General features: G+C 40.3%; 4 protein-coding genes across 4 annotated transcripts; 2 read left to right on the top strand and 2 right to left on the bottom strand.

The window, feature by feature from the left end:
- Window positions 1-878: 878 nt before the first annotated feature.
- Window positions 879-1,904, bottom strand: LOC130906649 (gamma-crystallin M2-like). The gene is made up of 3 exons (XM_057821180.1): window positions 1,894-1,904; window positions 1,517-1,759; window positions 879-1,148 (listed from the first exon to the last, which is right to left on the bottom strand). Exons 1-3 carry the CDS (start codon window positions 1,900-1,902, stop codon window positions 879-881), a joined length of 522 nt encoding a protein of 173 aa, XP_057677163.1. The 5' UTR covers window positions 1,903-1,904.
- Window positions 1,905-5,673: 3,769 nt separating this feature from the next.
- LOC130906644 (gamma-crystallin M3-like) lies at window positions 5,674-6,661 on the bottom strand. The gene is made up of 3 exons (XM_057821170.1): window positions 6,380-6,661; window positions 6,024-6,287; window positions 5,674-5,952 (listed from the first exon to the last, which is right to left on the bottom strand). The coding sequence occupies exons 1-3, from the start codon at window positions 6,413-6,415 to the stop codon at window positions 5,674-5,676; spliced, it is 579 nt and encodes a 192-aa protein (XP_057677153.1). The 5' UTR covers window positions 6,416-6,661.
- A 219-nt stretch (window positions 6,662-6,880) lies between these two features.
- On the top strand, window positions 6,881-8,600 carry LOC130906657 (gamma-crystallin M3-like). The gene is made up of 3 exons (XM_057821194.1): window positions 6,881-6,924; window positions 7,025-7,273; window positions 8,301-8,600. The coding sequence occupies exons 1-3, from the start codon at window positions 6,910-6,912 to the stop codon at window positions 8,574-8,576; spliced, it is 540 nt and encodes a 179-aa protein (XP_057677177.1). The 5' UTR covers window positions 6,881-6,909; the 3' UTR covers window positions 8,577-8,600.
- A 1,144-nt stretch (window positions 8,601-9,744) lies between these two features.
- LOC130909086 (gamma-crystallin M2-like) lies at window positions 9,745-11,009 on the top strand. Its single transcript, XM_057825163.1, has 3 exons — window positions 9,745-9,903; window positions 10,104-10,346; window positions 10,692-11,009. Exons 1-3 carry the CDS (start codon window positions 9,895-9,897, stop codon window positions 10,962-10,964), a joined length of 525 nt encoding a protein of 174 aa, XP_057681146.1. The 5' UTR covers window positions 9,745-9,894; the 3' UTR covers window positions 10,965-11,009.
- The last annotated feature ends 4,135 nt before the right edge of the window (window positions 11,010-15,144 follow it).

Genomic DNA, 15,144 nt, shown 5'->3' with positions numbered 1-15,144 from the left:
TTTATGCATGCACCTACATGTATGAGTGTACTATTTACTCACAATTTTGTAAATATATCATTCCATAGGACAACCTTGACAAAATAGTCAAGCCTGTCAGAGGCCATGTGCTAGAGGAGTGACTGAAAATGTGGCCACTCAAAATATTGATACTTTGAGCACATTTTGGACATTTTCATTCAGGGGTGTACTTATATATGCTGCTAGCAGTTTGGACATGAATCATGGTGTGCTGCAGTTTTGAGACGTTGAGAAATTTAGTGTTATATAAGCTGTACACTGAATGAATTGTAAAACAAAAATATCATTTTTTTAGCGTTGATTCATGAAGTGTGTGAATTTTACAAATGTGTCAAGTGTACTTAGATATTTTTTTGACACAAGTCATTTTACACACTGATTAACAATATGTATGATTGATCATATCATGATTCACATGGCCACAGGTTACAAGTGCATCCATATATTAAAGATTAATCCTTTGTGAGGGGATTTTAGTGCCCAAGGTCAAATGAATATCTGAGAATCTTGCTGGGAAGTTGTTTGGTGAGACTGTTGGCCACAAGAGGGTGTCATTTTATAATTGTCGCCCATTATAAATGAACTTTCGACTTGACCTCTGACCTATCCATTATGGGTAACAGTTAAAACAACACCTACTTAATTAAATTGGTGGACCGGGACATGCTGAAGCATGTTTGGGAGGAGTTCTCATACCAGCTTAATGTTGTCCGTTCTTCCGGTGGTGGCTACATTTGAGTAGTTGTAAAACATGAAATAAAATTTGACATTTGTTGAACACCACAAAAGCTCTCATTAAGTATTTTAATTGTTTTTTTATTAACAGGCATCCATGTCGACAAAAGAGCCATTTCTTTCTACAGGCTAATTCTTTTAATGGAACCCACCCTCGGACTAGGACTCCCCCATTCCTGAAAGCGTCCGTATTTCCCAGGACGCACCAGATATTGGCGCCCCCTGTAGTGGGGATGCTCATAGAGGATCCAGTGGCTTTCAATATCGTGGCAAGAGTGGATTTCATCACGACGGAAGCGATCGTACAATGAAGGGCAATCGTCCGTCAGCTCCATGGCTTGACCTTTGAACTCAGGGCGCTCGTAGATGACCAGTCTGTGAGAACCTTGAAGCTAGGGAAACCAAGGAATGATTTGTTACTTGTAGTCAGAAAGAAGTCATGGTCGTGATGCATTGGAGCATTTACTTCATTACTGCACTTTAGTCTTCATGGACTACAGTGGTCTTTGTCCTCACTAATCACTGCCAGCCCTGTAGCCTACTAGTATGTTCCTTGACTAGAAAACAAGCATTTGTCTACGAGACAATCACAACTGAATTGTCCTTAATATACAGGTACCGAAAGTTAAAAGCACCCTGATTTAAGGTTTTCATGATACAAGTCTTACCAGTCAGGGAAACAAGTGTGCTAGCACAATTCTGAGCGCGAGCAGGATATTGAATAACGGTCGATGTGGATTTAAATACCGCAAGGATTTACCTTCGGAATCACGCGGCAGGATCTCACGCAGTCATTAAATCCCATCCAGCGTTGGTAGTCCGGATAGTCACCTCTCCTCAGGAAGTATTGGTAACCAGAAAAGTCGGGTTTCTCGTACACCATCCATTCCCCGCTTTCCACTCTGATGGAGTTGCAGCGATTGAAGTGTGAGTGCAGATCGGGACATTCGCCGTTGCACTCGTACGAGCGACCCTGGAAATTTCTGTCCTCGTAAAAAGTGATCTAGAAGCAGAGGGGGGAGAGGAGAGTTGAGAAAACAAGACAGATTGCACATCTGTCTTGGATCATACAATGTTACATTTGACGTCACTGGTAAATAACCTGAAGAGATGCACACCAGAGACAAGTATCCTCACCTTGCCCATTGTGTCACTGACCCGGTCGCACTTCAGCCAGTGCTTCTGGCCCTTTATAACACGTCGTTGACCTGTGTCATTGTAGGTTCCGACAATGCCTGAGCCGGTCAGCACTTTCCCACCAACAATACATATTTTTGTACTTCGTGAGTTTGTGGAGCTTTTTGCTTTTCCTTTGCTAAAGCATATTCAATACGTATAGTGTAGCTTGATACATATTTCTCTAGACATTATTTTTATACATTACACTCCCCTGGAAAAGTTTTTAATGCATTTAAACATACCATATGTTCATTTACACGTAACAAAGTTAAAGAGCCTTAAAGCAAATTCTGAATTTTTAAAAACCTGTTTCAGAGTTAAGTAGCGTTAATTGCTTGGCTAAAAAAAAAAAAAAAAACTGTTGCCTGGACTCAATGTGCGATGTGTCTGAATCAAACTTGGAATGACGTCACAAAAAAAAAAGATGTTGACAATTAACACCCACACATTGAGCAAGATGATCTTCAGACACCCGGCGACGTAAACTGCGTGAGCTCGTATACCGTCAGATTTTGAGGCTGAGCTGATTCAGATGCAACTAAGGCCAATAATAAAGGCTACGATCAAAGTCGGCAGAGCCCTGTTTGTCAGATGTCTCTGAAAGATGATTATCCTATGGTGTGGAGAGTCATTTTCCCTCTGCGATCTGCTGGGGAGAAAATTATACCCACAATAGCTGGTTCTCAAATTAGACTCTGTGAGCCATTGTTGAGTGTCTTTAAAATTATTTGTTAATAAATTATTATTAGTTTGTGGAATTTTTGAAATATACAAAAAATGGATGTATATTTACATTTAATGGTTCCTGTAGCTATAAAATAAGGTAAAAATACGTCACTAATCCTACAGAGAGGAAACTTGAGTCCGGCAGCCATAAAATTACACAAATACACGTTCAATTAGGGCCAAGAAAAAGATGCTAACGGTAGTATTAAAGTATAGTTATTAAAATATGCACATATTCAGACTGAGCTGTTGTACAGTCTTATGGCAGCAGGAATAAATAATTTCTGGCAGTGGCGCGGGAAGCGGTGTGCTTAGGGTGCTGCAGCACCCCCTGGTGTTGGAAAGGAAAAAAAGTGGTTTGATAGTTTTTTTTTGTTGTTAAAAATAAATCAATAACTAAAACATTGAAACAATAGCGTATTTATCTTTGGCGATTAAATATATATGTTGAAAAATATTTTTTGTTAATAACCTTTTAACTACCTGACACCTTGCTTGCTACCAGGTCACGTTGGCGCTATCGCAATGGAAAAGTTAACTGTTGATAGAGGAGGTGTAAACATGGCGCAAAAATGAATTATCAATTTTGTTTTTCTCTATAAAACCGGCGAAATTTTCTGAAATTAAAATCGAAGTTGAACGTAGGTGAAATAGAAAGCTGTCTTTGTAGTTGCCTAGTAGTAGTATGTGAATTATTCACCATGCGTGTGTACTGCCATTGTGTATGCTTTGTATGGAGAAAAGGCACTAGAATGACAAATTTGGACCTAAATCGCTGTTTTTGGATGGAAAAAACAAAATAACATCCTCAGCACCCCCTACTGTGAGTGACTTCCAGCGCCACTAATTTCTGGAATCGTTTCGTTTTGCACTGCAAAGAAAGAGGAACCTGATAACCTTGATAAAAAGATACTCCTTCCTACCTACTTTTGATTTATCCATATTCAGGTCTTCGATATAACCCTCATATTGTGTTTTCGTATGCAAAAATCAACGGTACTTTTTGCACACCCAAACTTGAAAACGGGTCAGTCATGACCCAAAAACAATATATTGCATAGTTTTAGTATTTTTAGGCCAAGTTAATTTACAGATCAATTTTAATTCACTAGCAAAAAATATAGGCTGATTTCTAACACAAGATAAGGACGACAGGTCACAGCTTCTGTCTTTGTCTTTCTTTCTTTTCATTCTTTCTTTCTTACTTTCTTTCTTTTTAGAGCAAAAGGACATTGTACAAAGCTTCTTTAATCAGAAATAAATTCCTATTCTCTTTTGTCATTGTTGTTCTTTATTCTTGACTTTATTCTTATAAAATTACAACTTTTTTTCCTTTAAAAAATGTACATAACATTAAAAACTCCATTAGTATTTATATTTGCAGCATGTTATCTATTTTATTCTTATCACATTTAGGGGTATATATTATATGGTAATTCCCTTGAGTTGGTATTTGGTTTATGAAGAGGTTATTGAAAAAAATATATCTCAGAAAGAGTCTCTACATGTTCTTCCCCTTGAAGAAATGAGACTTGGACATTTTCATCACTTAGGTGTGTCATCACTTTGTTTTAATCAACAGTATTTAGACATTATTGACTGTGTGTCAATTTATACTGTGTAGTGTTATCCTGTTCCCAATTACATTACCGTATTTTTCAGACTATAAGTCGCACCTGAGTATAAGTCGCACCAGCCCAAAAATGCGCAATGAAGAGGAAAAAAAACCCAAAAAACATATAAGTCGCACCGGAGTATAAGTCGCATTTTTGGGGGAAATTTACTTGATAAAATCCAACACATAGAACAGATATGTCATCTTGAGAGGCAATTTAAAATAAAAATACAATACAGAACAACATGCTCAATATGTGTACAGTATGATAATGTTATGTGATGCATGAACAACGTGGCCGGTATGTTAACGTAAAATAGCTATTAAGAGTTATTCTGATAACTATAGCATAAAAAACATGCTAACAAGTTTACCAAACCATCAGTGTCACTCCAAAACACCAAAATAGCATGTGAAATGATATAATAATGTGTTGCGTCACCAGTAGGTAGATGGCGAGATAGTGTAAAGCGCTTTGAGCGCCTTGAAAGGTGGAAAAGCGCTATATAAGTATAACACCATTTACCATTTAATAATTTCACACACAAGTCGCTCCAGAGTATAAGTCGCACCCCCAGCCAATCTATGAAAAAAACGGAGACTTATAGTCCAAAAAATACGGTAAATGCAAAGATAAAAAAGTTGGGCTCAAACTTCCAGTACTCTTGTAGGGAAGTGTATACATTATTATAATGTCATAAAGTATGCACAAAACTGTATTTTATACTGACACTATTCATTTGATCTATTGGGAGAAAAAAACAAGAGGACTGCTCAACAAGCAACAGCAGTTTTTCTACAATTGTCTATCCTATGGGGCACATTTTGGGATTTGGAGCGTCAGCGCAACATTGCTCTTGTTTCCAAGCAGGCTTGCTTTTGTTTGCTCAGTATCCATTGTGAAGGCCACTCAGAGCACGGCTACACGAGAACAACCGCTAACTGCACAAAGTGATGACACCATGTTTTGCATGGACAAAAAAAAAAAAAAAAAAAAAAAAAAAAAACCAAAGGCATATCAATTTAGTATTTGAACAGTTATTCAAAAGTCCGTTATATTAATATGATGTTTGTCTTAAAATTGTAAATCTCAAAGCTGTTTAAAGCTTGATTAGCAAACTTTTAATTTATGTATCGCTACTGAATTCTCAATATCTTCACACAAAGCGCTGCATTGCTCTCAGAAGATATCACGTGTCACTGGACCTTCTACCAATTACATCAGGATTTATAATCTGTTGCAGTTGAGAATATGGATGATCTAAGATCTAACAAAGACTGTCAATGTGGGACTAACCTATGAAGTCAATTGATGTTTCAGCCACACAAAGAAAGCAGTCATATCCAAACAAGGCCTGAGGTTTTCATTTTTGAGTTTATTTCAACACGAATGGTAATCAGCACACATCCATGATACGTCTAATGGAACTGATTCTCATAACGTTGCTCAGGCCGCTCTCCCGCAGGCTCCTGTGCTCTCCGGGTCTCACGTAGATCACGCGGCCACGGAAGTTGGGCTGCTCAAACAGCAGCCAGTGGCCCTCCAGCACATTGCAGGACTGGCAATCGGACATGTACAGGCGGTCCTGCAGTGACTCGCAGTCCTCAAGCAGCTCTTGCATCTGGCCCCCGAAATTCTCCAGCTCGTAGATTTTCACCCGGAACTGTCCCCTGTGCTGTTGGACCAGACAGTTGTGAGAGTGGTCCAAGCAGTCTGGAAACGCAACCCCTGGGGAGTTGTTCTTACCATGGGGATCAAACGGCAAGAACGAACGGTATCCATCATCACTGCCCCAACGCCAGTCATGCTCCCAACACGCATCAGATCGGAGTATTCTCCCCTTCTCAGGAAAACTTGGTTGCCGATGAAGTTGGAGCGATCGTACAGGACGAAGCAGCCATTCTCCACCCGGCAGGAGCTGCATCGGCTCAGGTGCAGGTGGATATCGGAGCAGTCGCTGCTGCACTCGTAAGAGCGACCCTGGAAGTTCTTCTCCTCAAACAATATGATCTGCGGGGAGAAACAAAGTACCAAAGATGAAAAACAAGGCCATTGTCAGGTGATTGAGATCAAGGCGCAATCAATGACGAGACATATGTTACCCTGCCCATGATGACGCTTGTAGTTGTTGCAACCATGCCAACAACTGAACCCCTTTTATAGTGACCCTCGGCTTCAGACACCCTTGGGCACCTTTGTCTGAAACCTCATGACTCATCAAAATTGCAGTGGGCCCACATTCTTTTGCAGACCGCTGTAGCTGTTATTGTACGCAGGCTGCATTTTGGAGAGGGAATGCAAGCTCATCACAGAAGCTCCACGCTCCTCAGATGACCTCTTACTAACTGTACAACGTATCCTCTATGGAGGAGTTTCCAGCTGGTTTGAGGCCTTTTGTGTCAGGTAACCACATTGATCTCCATAGTTGATTTTTGCAGCATTAAACATCCGATTGTAACAAAAGCCACATTCTGACATACAGTACAGTACAGTGTGTCACCCTATAGTGATACAAGCTGGCACACAATATAGAGTGATGACTCTAGGGCTTTAGCATTAGGCCTGTGAGATATATAAAAAGGGAGCAGGTTTGTTGGCCAAACTGTACATCTGCAGTTATCGCACAAATACCATGACCATGGGAAGGGTAAGTGAGAAATGGTCAAGCACAAACCACAATCTGGATCCCAAAGAATGCAATGGATCTTATGGACGGCTTTCCGCTCACAAATGTCGTTGTTTGGCAGATCATCTTCTATGAGGACCGCAACTTCCAGGGTCGCTCCTACGAGACCAGTAGCGACTGCCCTGAGTTAACCACCTACCTAAGCAGGTGCAACTCCTGCCGAGTGGAGAGCGGCCTCTTCATGGTTTACGAAAAGCCCAACTTTAAGGGTCACCAGGTGCTGGTCAGAAGGGGCGAGTATCCGGACAGTCAGCGTCTGATGGGTGTCAATATGAGTGACTGCATCAGATCTTCTCGGATGATCCCTTTGGTAAGTGCACGCAAAGCACGATTAAGCCATCAGCTAAAATTTTTGAAAGTCACCACTGGTTGGAAAGCCTTCAGAGGTAGTTGATTGATGGGTTAATCGATGACTGGTCCATTGGTTGATGAATTTGTTTGTTGGTTGATCCACTAATTAGTTAATTAGTCAAAATGTTAGTAAAATGTTTGGCTAGTTATTTAGTCATTTGATTGGTTGGGTGGGAAAAGCCAAAATAAATATTAGATAAATGTGGAAGTACTGATTCAACTCCTGCACGAACTTGCATTAAAAAACAACAACACTAGAGCGTAAAATAATTCTTTACCGTTAGTTATACAGAACAGCAGTTACAGTAGGATAACTTAACACACAAACATTTGTAAATAGCTAGTTAGTTCTTAGTTATTGGTGTGGAAAGCCCACTATTTCAATTATTCTCCTCTAAATTTTATGCATATTCGTAAATGGAACCTGGCTTATGTTCCACCTTATTTGTCCTCGTGATTTCCAATCAAAAATAACTACACACTGCTGGGTGGACAAAGCACCAAACCCAACTGGCAAATAGAAGCAAGGACGGTAGACAAAACAAAACAAGGCAAAATACAACTTAACGGTGACATAGCTTCCTACTACTCGCTAACAAACGAAAACGCACTGGCACTGGACAAGAAACAAGAGGGGTATATAAGGAGTAGGGCTAATGGTAACTGTGTGGTGGCAATCAGGTAATTGGGTGAGCAAAGATGACAAGTTAAACACAAAGTAAAAAATGAACACACCAAAATAAAACAGGATAGGAACGAACATACTGTAAATCAACACCGCTGATGGCACCGCGTAACAGATATTTTGTTTTTTAATCCTCAAAATGCAAATACCGTAAAAATCTAGCTATTAAAATAAAGTACACAGGACTTGTGTTTTGTTGCTTTGCACTACCTAAAGTGTTTAGAGTTGCACTTGCCGTCTTGCATTTCTGGTCACTGCTTGTTTGGATCAGTTTATCAACATGTTTTGACCCGACCCACAGCACAGAGGACCGTTCCGAGTGAGGATCTACGAGAAGGAGAACTTTAGTGGCCAGATGCACGAGTTGACCGATGACTGCGACAACGTGGACCGTCTGCGCATGTCCGACTGTCAGTCCTGCAATGTGATGGAGGGCCATTGGCTGATGTTCGAGCAGCCCAACTTCCGGGGAAGGATGCTGTACCTGAAGCCCGGCGAGCACCGCAACCTCCGCGAGTTGGGAGCCAGCAACATCCTCAGACTGAGTTCCATCCGACGCATCATGGACTCCTGTTAGCTTCTTCTCTCATTTGTTGAATAAAGCAAGTTGAAATATCTATCACTGAACTCAGGTCATCATTTAACTGTTCCATGTGACACTTTTCATGGGGCTTAGCTTTGTTCTAAAAAGTTTGAGGTCCCAATCTGGTCCCTCATGTGAGTGATTTGCATGTTCCGCCAGTGCTTGAGTCTGTTTTGCCACCAATGTTCTGAAACAGTAATAAATTAGCATCTTTGAGAATGAAGACTGTTTGTAGTTGAAAGGGGGCAGGTGCAGGGTTTGTTTTCAGTATGTGTCCTAACATTGGCAAGCAGTCAGTCTATTCATTTCCATGAAGTTTAGTGTCAACTTGTCCATTATCAGTACACACTAGTTGTTCTGACATTGACTAGCTAACTGTCCATTGTCTGTAAGTACCTTGATATTGACTTATGACCGGTTCATTGTTTGTATGTACTTTGACATACAACCAGTGTATTGTGTTTGTGTGTATGCCCTGAGATTGACTGGCAACCACGCTAATATCTGAGGTTTCAAAATTGAACCTGAAACACATGGCGCAGCATGAGTTATATTTTTCCGGATAGGGTTTTATTAGTCTGATGGTGCAGTGATAATTTTGCCGGGCTAAGATCAATTCCTGCTCAGTGACGGCGTGACTGTTAAAGCAAATGGTAGGCCCTCTTCTGTAGATGCCCTGTGACTAACTGGCGACCAGTTCATGGTGTAGTCCACCTTTCCCCCAATTCATCTAGGACTGTCTCCAGCACTCTGTTGCCCTGACCAAGCTAGCAAATGTTGAAAATGGAAGAATGGAAGTTTTAGTAGTTCTGATTTGTTTACCTTTGTCGCAAAGAACAACATACGATAGTTATCAAGTGGTCTGATCAAATACCATCATTATGGAATGTACAGCAAGTACTGGGTGGTATGTTTGGCTGTATCAGTTAAGTCCGATTTGGCTAGTCAACAGCATTTCTCAGCATTCACAAGCGATGTTTGAGGCACGTTTGTAACTTCTAGTTCATTTTTGCCCCCCCCCCCCAATGCCTGCCAGTCATCGTGTGACTACACAGAAAACAAAAGATTTTTTTCCCACCCACCCAGTCCCCCATCAAGGGGTGCTGCTGCCCCCACTGTTCCAGCCTACATTTGATAGCAGCTCATCATCACAACATGGAACAAAAGCCCATCAAATGGCACTGACTCATTTTGCTGATATGTAAATCCACTTCATCTGGGTATCAAAGGCTCCCCCTCACTCTGCACATTTTGTTTATCGATAAATACTTTGACGGGCTTCAGTAAGGACCGACCATTGCCGAGCATCAACATGGGGAAGGTGAGATGAAACTTATTGAAACAATATTATGACAAACTATTTAAACATTCATGGTTGATATCCTGCTATTCTGCTGATTTTTCCATGTATTTGTATCCTCATGAGGATGACTTTCCAGCGCATGTGTAGGATATTGAGAAATACTTATAGAGCTTGCCAGACACTTAACTCTAAGTGTCACTTGGCTTTCTTTGCCAAAGATCACCTTCTATGAGGAGAAGAAATTCCAGGGCCGCTGCTACAACTGCAGCAGCGACTGCGCAGACCTGCACTCGTATTTCACCCGCTGCAGCTCTATCAGGGTGGAGAGTGGTGTTTGGGTGATCTACGAAAGGCCCAACTACAAGGGCTTTCAGTACATCCTATACCCGGGCGAGTATGCCGACAACCAGCAGTGGATGGCCTTCAGCGACAGTGTCAAATCATGCCGTACTATTAAGAACGTAAGAGTTTTCACTGATCTAAACTCCTTGTCACGTCAAGTCAAATAAGATTTACTTCATGCCCTAAGTCATCACCCTCATTTAAGAAAGAGAAGTTTATTTAAAGCCAACAGGAATCAAGTTTAATGTTCTTCAAAGGGAGACAGTGGTTCTGTCAACTGGGAATTAAGTTGTTTGTAGTTTATTAGTTTCTTACTCCAAGAAGATCATTCCAAAAGGATGATCTTTGTTCTTAGAAATTGCCCTCACTAGATTGTATGTTTACAGGACTTGCATGTGTTATATGTGTATTTGGAGCGATACAACTACAGATGGAATCACAGCATCCCTACTTCCTGCTCTCAGGTTTATGGCAACTGGAAGCTGAGGCTGTACGAGAGGCCAAACTTTGGCGGCCAGATGGTGGAATGCACCGAGGACTGCCCCTCGGTGTACGAGACCTACAAGTTTCGCGAGGCTTACTCCTGTGTGGTAACCGATGGCGCTTGGGTGTTCTACGACCTCCCCAACTATAGGGGGCACCAGTACCTCCTGGAGCAGGGCGAGTATCGGCAGCACGCTGACTGGGCGGCCTCCTCTCCTGGCATAGGTTCCTTCCGCAGGATCACAGAGTATTAGTCTACTCTCCCAATGCATTAAGCATCAATAAATGATCAACTAGCACAGACTCTGCTTTCATTTTTCCTGACAGATAATATTTGCAACTACACAAAGACAAACATTTGCGCACCAAGCCATCAGTGAATTTAAGTATATATTGTGTTCAGAAAGTGTTGCATACTTGCCACAAAAATAATGTTTCTGCGCACCAAATAGTTTCCTTTTTATTAATTCACACACGGATATAAATATATTATGACAGATATACACTGCTCAAAAAAATAAAGGGAACACTAACGTAACACATATAGATATAAATGAATGAAATATTTTTACTAAATACTTTGTTCGTTCCATAGTTGAATGTGCTGACAAAAAAATCACACAAAAATTATCAATGAAAATCAAATGTATCAACCTATTGAGGTCTGGATTTGGAGTTATACTCAAAATGAAAGTGGAAAAACACACTACAGGCTGATTCAACTTTCATGTAAACAAGTCAAAATGAGGAACAGTAGTGTGTGTGGCCTCCAAGTGCCTGGATGACCTCCCTACAACGCCTGGGCATGCTGATAATGAGATGACAGAGGGTGTCCTCGGGAATCTCCTCCCAGATCTGGACCAGGGCATCACTGAGCTCCTGGACAGTCTGAGGAGCAACCTGGCTCTGCCAGATGGACCCAAACACAATGTCCCAGAGGTGTTCTATTAGATTTAGGTCAGGCAAACGTGGGGGCCAGTCAATGTTAGCAATTCCTTCTTCCTTCAGGAACTGCTGCATACTACAGCCACATGAAGTTGGGCATTGTTGTGGGCCAAGCGGAACCCAGGTCCCACCGCGCAAGCGCAGATTATGACAATGAGTCCAAGGATTTCATCCTGATACCTAATAGCAGTCAGGGTGCCATCATCTAACCTGTAGAGGTGTGTGTGTCCTTCCAGGGATATGCTTCCCCTGACCATCACTGACCCACCACCACACCGGTCATGCTGAATGATGTTGCAGGCAGCATAAAGTTCTCCATGGGATCTCCGGACCCTTCCACGTTTGTCGCATGTGCTCAGGTTGAACCTGCTTTCATCAGTGAAGAGCACAGAGCCAGTGGCATAGTTGCAAATTCTGGTGGTCTATGGAAAATGCCTCTTAAGCTCTACGGTGACTGGCAGTGAGCACAGGGCTCTCTACAGGATGTCAGGCCCTCAGACCATCCTCATGGAGCCCATTTCTGATTGTTTGGTCAGAAACATTCACACCAGTGGCCTACTGGAGGTCATTTTGTAGGGCTCTGGCAGTGTTCATCCTATTCCTCCTTGAACAAAGGAGTGGATACCGATCCTGCTGAGGGTTTGAGGATCTTCTACGGCCCTGTCCAGCTCTTCTGGAGTAACTACCTGTCTCCTGGAATCTCCTACAGGATAACAGGTTGGTCCTCAGACTGTCCAGGAACTCAGCGATGTGCTGGTCCAGAGCTGTGTAGAAATCCCTCAGGAGAACATCCGCCACCTCATCAGGAGCATGCCCAGGCATTGCAGGGATGTCATACAAGCACGCAGAGGCCAAACACACTACTAAGCTTCATTTTGACTTCTTTAAAGGACATTACATCAAAGTTGGATCAGCCTGTAGTGTGTTTTTCCTCTTTCATTTTGAGTATAAATCCAAATCTGGACCTCCCTGGGTTGATACATTTCATTTTTATGGATAATTTTGACTGTCTGACTCTGTTGTCAGCACATTCAACTATGGAAAGAACAAAGTTTTTAATAAAAATACTGTATTTCATTCATTCAGATCTACAACGTGTTATGTTAATGTTCCCTTTATTTTTTTTTAGCAGTATATCTTCTCTAATACTTTCTTCCGTCCATCAGAAAAGACTGTCAAAATCTTGATTGATTACTCAATTAATAGCTCAATCACAGTTGACCTTTTAACCAGTGATTATATCTTCTGTTTACAATCTACTGTCATCTATGGATGTGAAAAAATGTAATGAGTCTATTTTTACAAAGTAAGAAGATAAAACTACTGATGTGTTTTTAAAAAGTGTCCTGAGCTCACCCCCCACTTTTGCCATTGACACTCCATCTGGGTGTTTGGTAGCACCTGGGTCCTCTACTAGAGCCCCGACTACATGGGTTACCAGTACGTGCTAGTGCATGGCGAGTATGAAAATTTCCCAAGCCGGAATGGCTTTAATGACACCATCCGCTCATGCCGCCTGATCAGCCAAGGAAGTCTGTAATAAAGAGGGTATGTGTAGATTGTCAATCATTTGAGTCATGGTAATACACAAAAGATGATTGGGGGCATCTGGAACTGCTCTTTGCTTGAAGTTGTTTCATTTTTATTTGCAAAAGGCTTTTTCAGTTCAGTTTGTCCATGTCAAATCTCACCCCCCAATGTTCGACTCAAGGTCGACCCTTGCTTTTGGATACATTTGCATTTAACTTTCAAGAAATGTTTGTATTCAAACATCGTTTTAAGTAAGGTCTCTATTTAACTTCAATTACAAAAAAAAAAGTTTAATTAAATAAGTAATAAAGAAGAATTTATTTTAATTTTCTGGTATTTACATGTTGCGTTAGTGTTCAATCTTAGGACAATTTTATGATAACATTAAATAATTTTGTATACACAGAGTCATCTTACATGGCTTATATATATATATATATATATATATATATATATATATATATATATATATATATATATGTATTACGGCTGTCCCAAACGACTAATTTTCTCCCGATTAGTCAGCCGACTATTTTTACGATTAGTCGACTAATCTAATAATTTAAAAAAAAATTTTTTGTTTTGTTTTCTAATTTAGCAATGAAATTTTTGTTGACGCTTATCAATTCACAAAAAACATATTGGAACACTTAAATTATTTATTAAAGTACAAATAAACACGTAAATAACAATAATAAATCACAAATAAACAATGAGTTGAAATGCTGATAGAATTCACTAGTGTAGCATCCTGATTGAAAAGATGGTCTCTTAAACTGATGGTTTACAACTTTTATTCCATCCTTGATGTAATCACACTGTAAAAGCTACGGTGCACACAAATAAATCAACACAATTAGAAATTAACGAAAACTTTTCACCTTTTTCCTTTTAAACCTTATTTATATATCAATGAATTGCCTTTACTTTAATTTATTACCTTATCATTGACAATCTCTCCCTTAAGTGCAATCACTGTATATACTGTATATATTTATGACCTTTTCACCTTATATAATTTTCTATACTATAAAATAAACCATAACATGAAATAAACCTTTCAGTTAGCATTAAGAACAATACTAATAGCGCTTACAGGCCCATTTTCAATGAAACATTATTATTTAGTAAGGCGACAGCACTCTCTGGTGTACAAAAAATGAAAAAACAAAATTACAAACTGGGTTACGGCGCTTGAGGTGTTTATTCACGGCCGACGTTTAGCCAAGCTTGGCATTGAAGAGACAGGACGGAAGAGTGTACGCTCCTTTGTTTCTTTGAAATAATGTTTTGGACACTCTGGTGTGGTTTTTTGGCTTTGTGCCGCTTTCCCCGCTTGCATACAGAGCATCCGACATTCTGAACTTTCCGTGCATATATTTTTTCAACCCTTCATTAACCGTCGACGGGATGTTGTGCTCGTCGACGAATTTACGTCATCGATGACGTCGACTATGTCGACTAGTCGGGACAGCTCTAATATATATATATATATATATATATATATATACATATATATATATATATATATATATATATATATATATAGTCATCATATACATACATACATACATACATACATACATACATACATACATACATACATACATACATACATATACATACATATACATATATCTGTCATTTAAATCTGTCTGAGCGGGGCATCTGCGTTAATAGCGTCAAATATTTTAACGTGATTAATTAAAAAAATTAAGTAACGCCCGTTAACGTGATAATTTTGACAGCCCTAATATATGTATGTATGTATATGATGACTATATATAGGGTGTCCCAGGCCCCCTATATAAAATCACATATTAACAGATTTGGAGTCGCACACCCCTTCATTGTATTCCACTTGCTAAAAGAACAGAGCACACGAAATTTCACTCCCATAGCTGGTTGCTAAGGCTTCCCTCATTGACATTCCTACTGGACTGGCAGTGGTTAACGTGT

Source organism: Corythoichthys intestinalis, chromosome 2, assembly GCF_030265065.1.
Source record: "Corythoichthys intestinalis isolate RoL2023-P3 chromosome 2, ASM3026506v1, whole genome shotgun sequence".
NCBI lineage: Eukaryota > Metazoa > Chordata > Actinopteri > Syngnathiformes > Syngnathidae > Corythoichthys > Corythoichthys intestinalis.
Note: the sequence above shows the minus strand (reverse complement) of the source record. Positions and strands in the feature narration are given on the sequence as shown.

Bases quoted from the DNA above. Each gene is read 5' to 3' on its own strand.
- LOC130906649 (XM_057821180.1), bottom strand. The intron at 1,149-1,516 runs GTAAATCCTTGC...TGGTTTCCCTAG, and splicing joins CCTGCCGCGTGATTCCGAAG to CTTCAAGGTTCTCACAGACT.
- LOC130906644 (XM_057821170.1), bottom strand. From the start codon at position 6,415: ATGGTTGCAACAACTACAAGCGTCATCATGGGCAGG. The intron at 6,288-6,379 runs GTAACATATGTC...TTCTCCCCGCAG, and splicing joins CAAGCGTCATCATGGGCAGG to ATCATATTGTTTGAGGAGAA. The intron at 5,953-6,023 runs GTAAGAACAACT...CTGGTCCAACAG, and splicing joins CTTGCCGTTTGATCCCCATG to CACAGGGGACAGTTCCGGGT.
- LOC130906657 (XM_057821194.1), top strand. The intron at 7,274-8,300 runs GTAAGTGCACGC...CCCGACCCACAG, and splicing joins CTTCTCGGATGATCCCTTTG to CACAGAGGACCGTTCCGAGT.
- LOC130909086 (XM_057825163.1), top strand. The intron at 10,347-10,691 runs GTAAGAGTTTTC...TCCTGCTCTCAG, and splicing joins CATGCCGTACTATTAAGAAC to GTTTATGGCAACTGGAAGCT.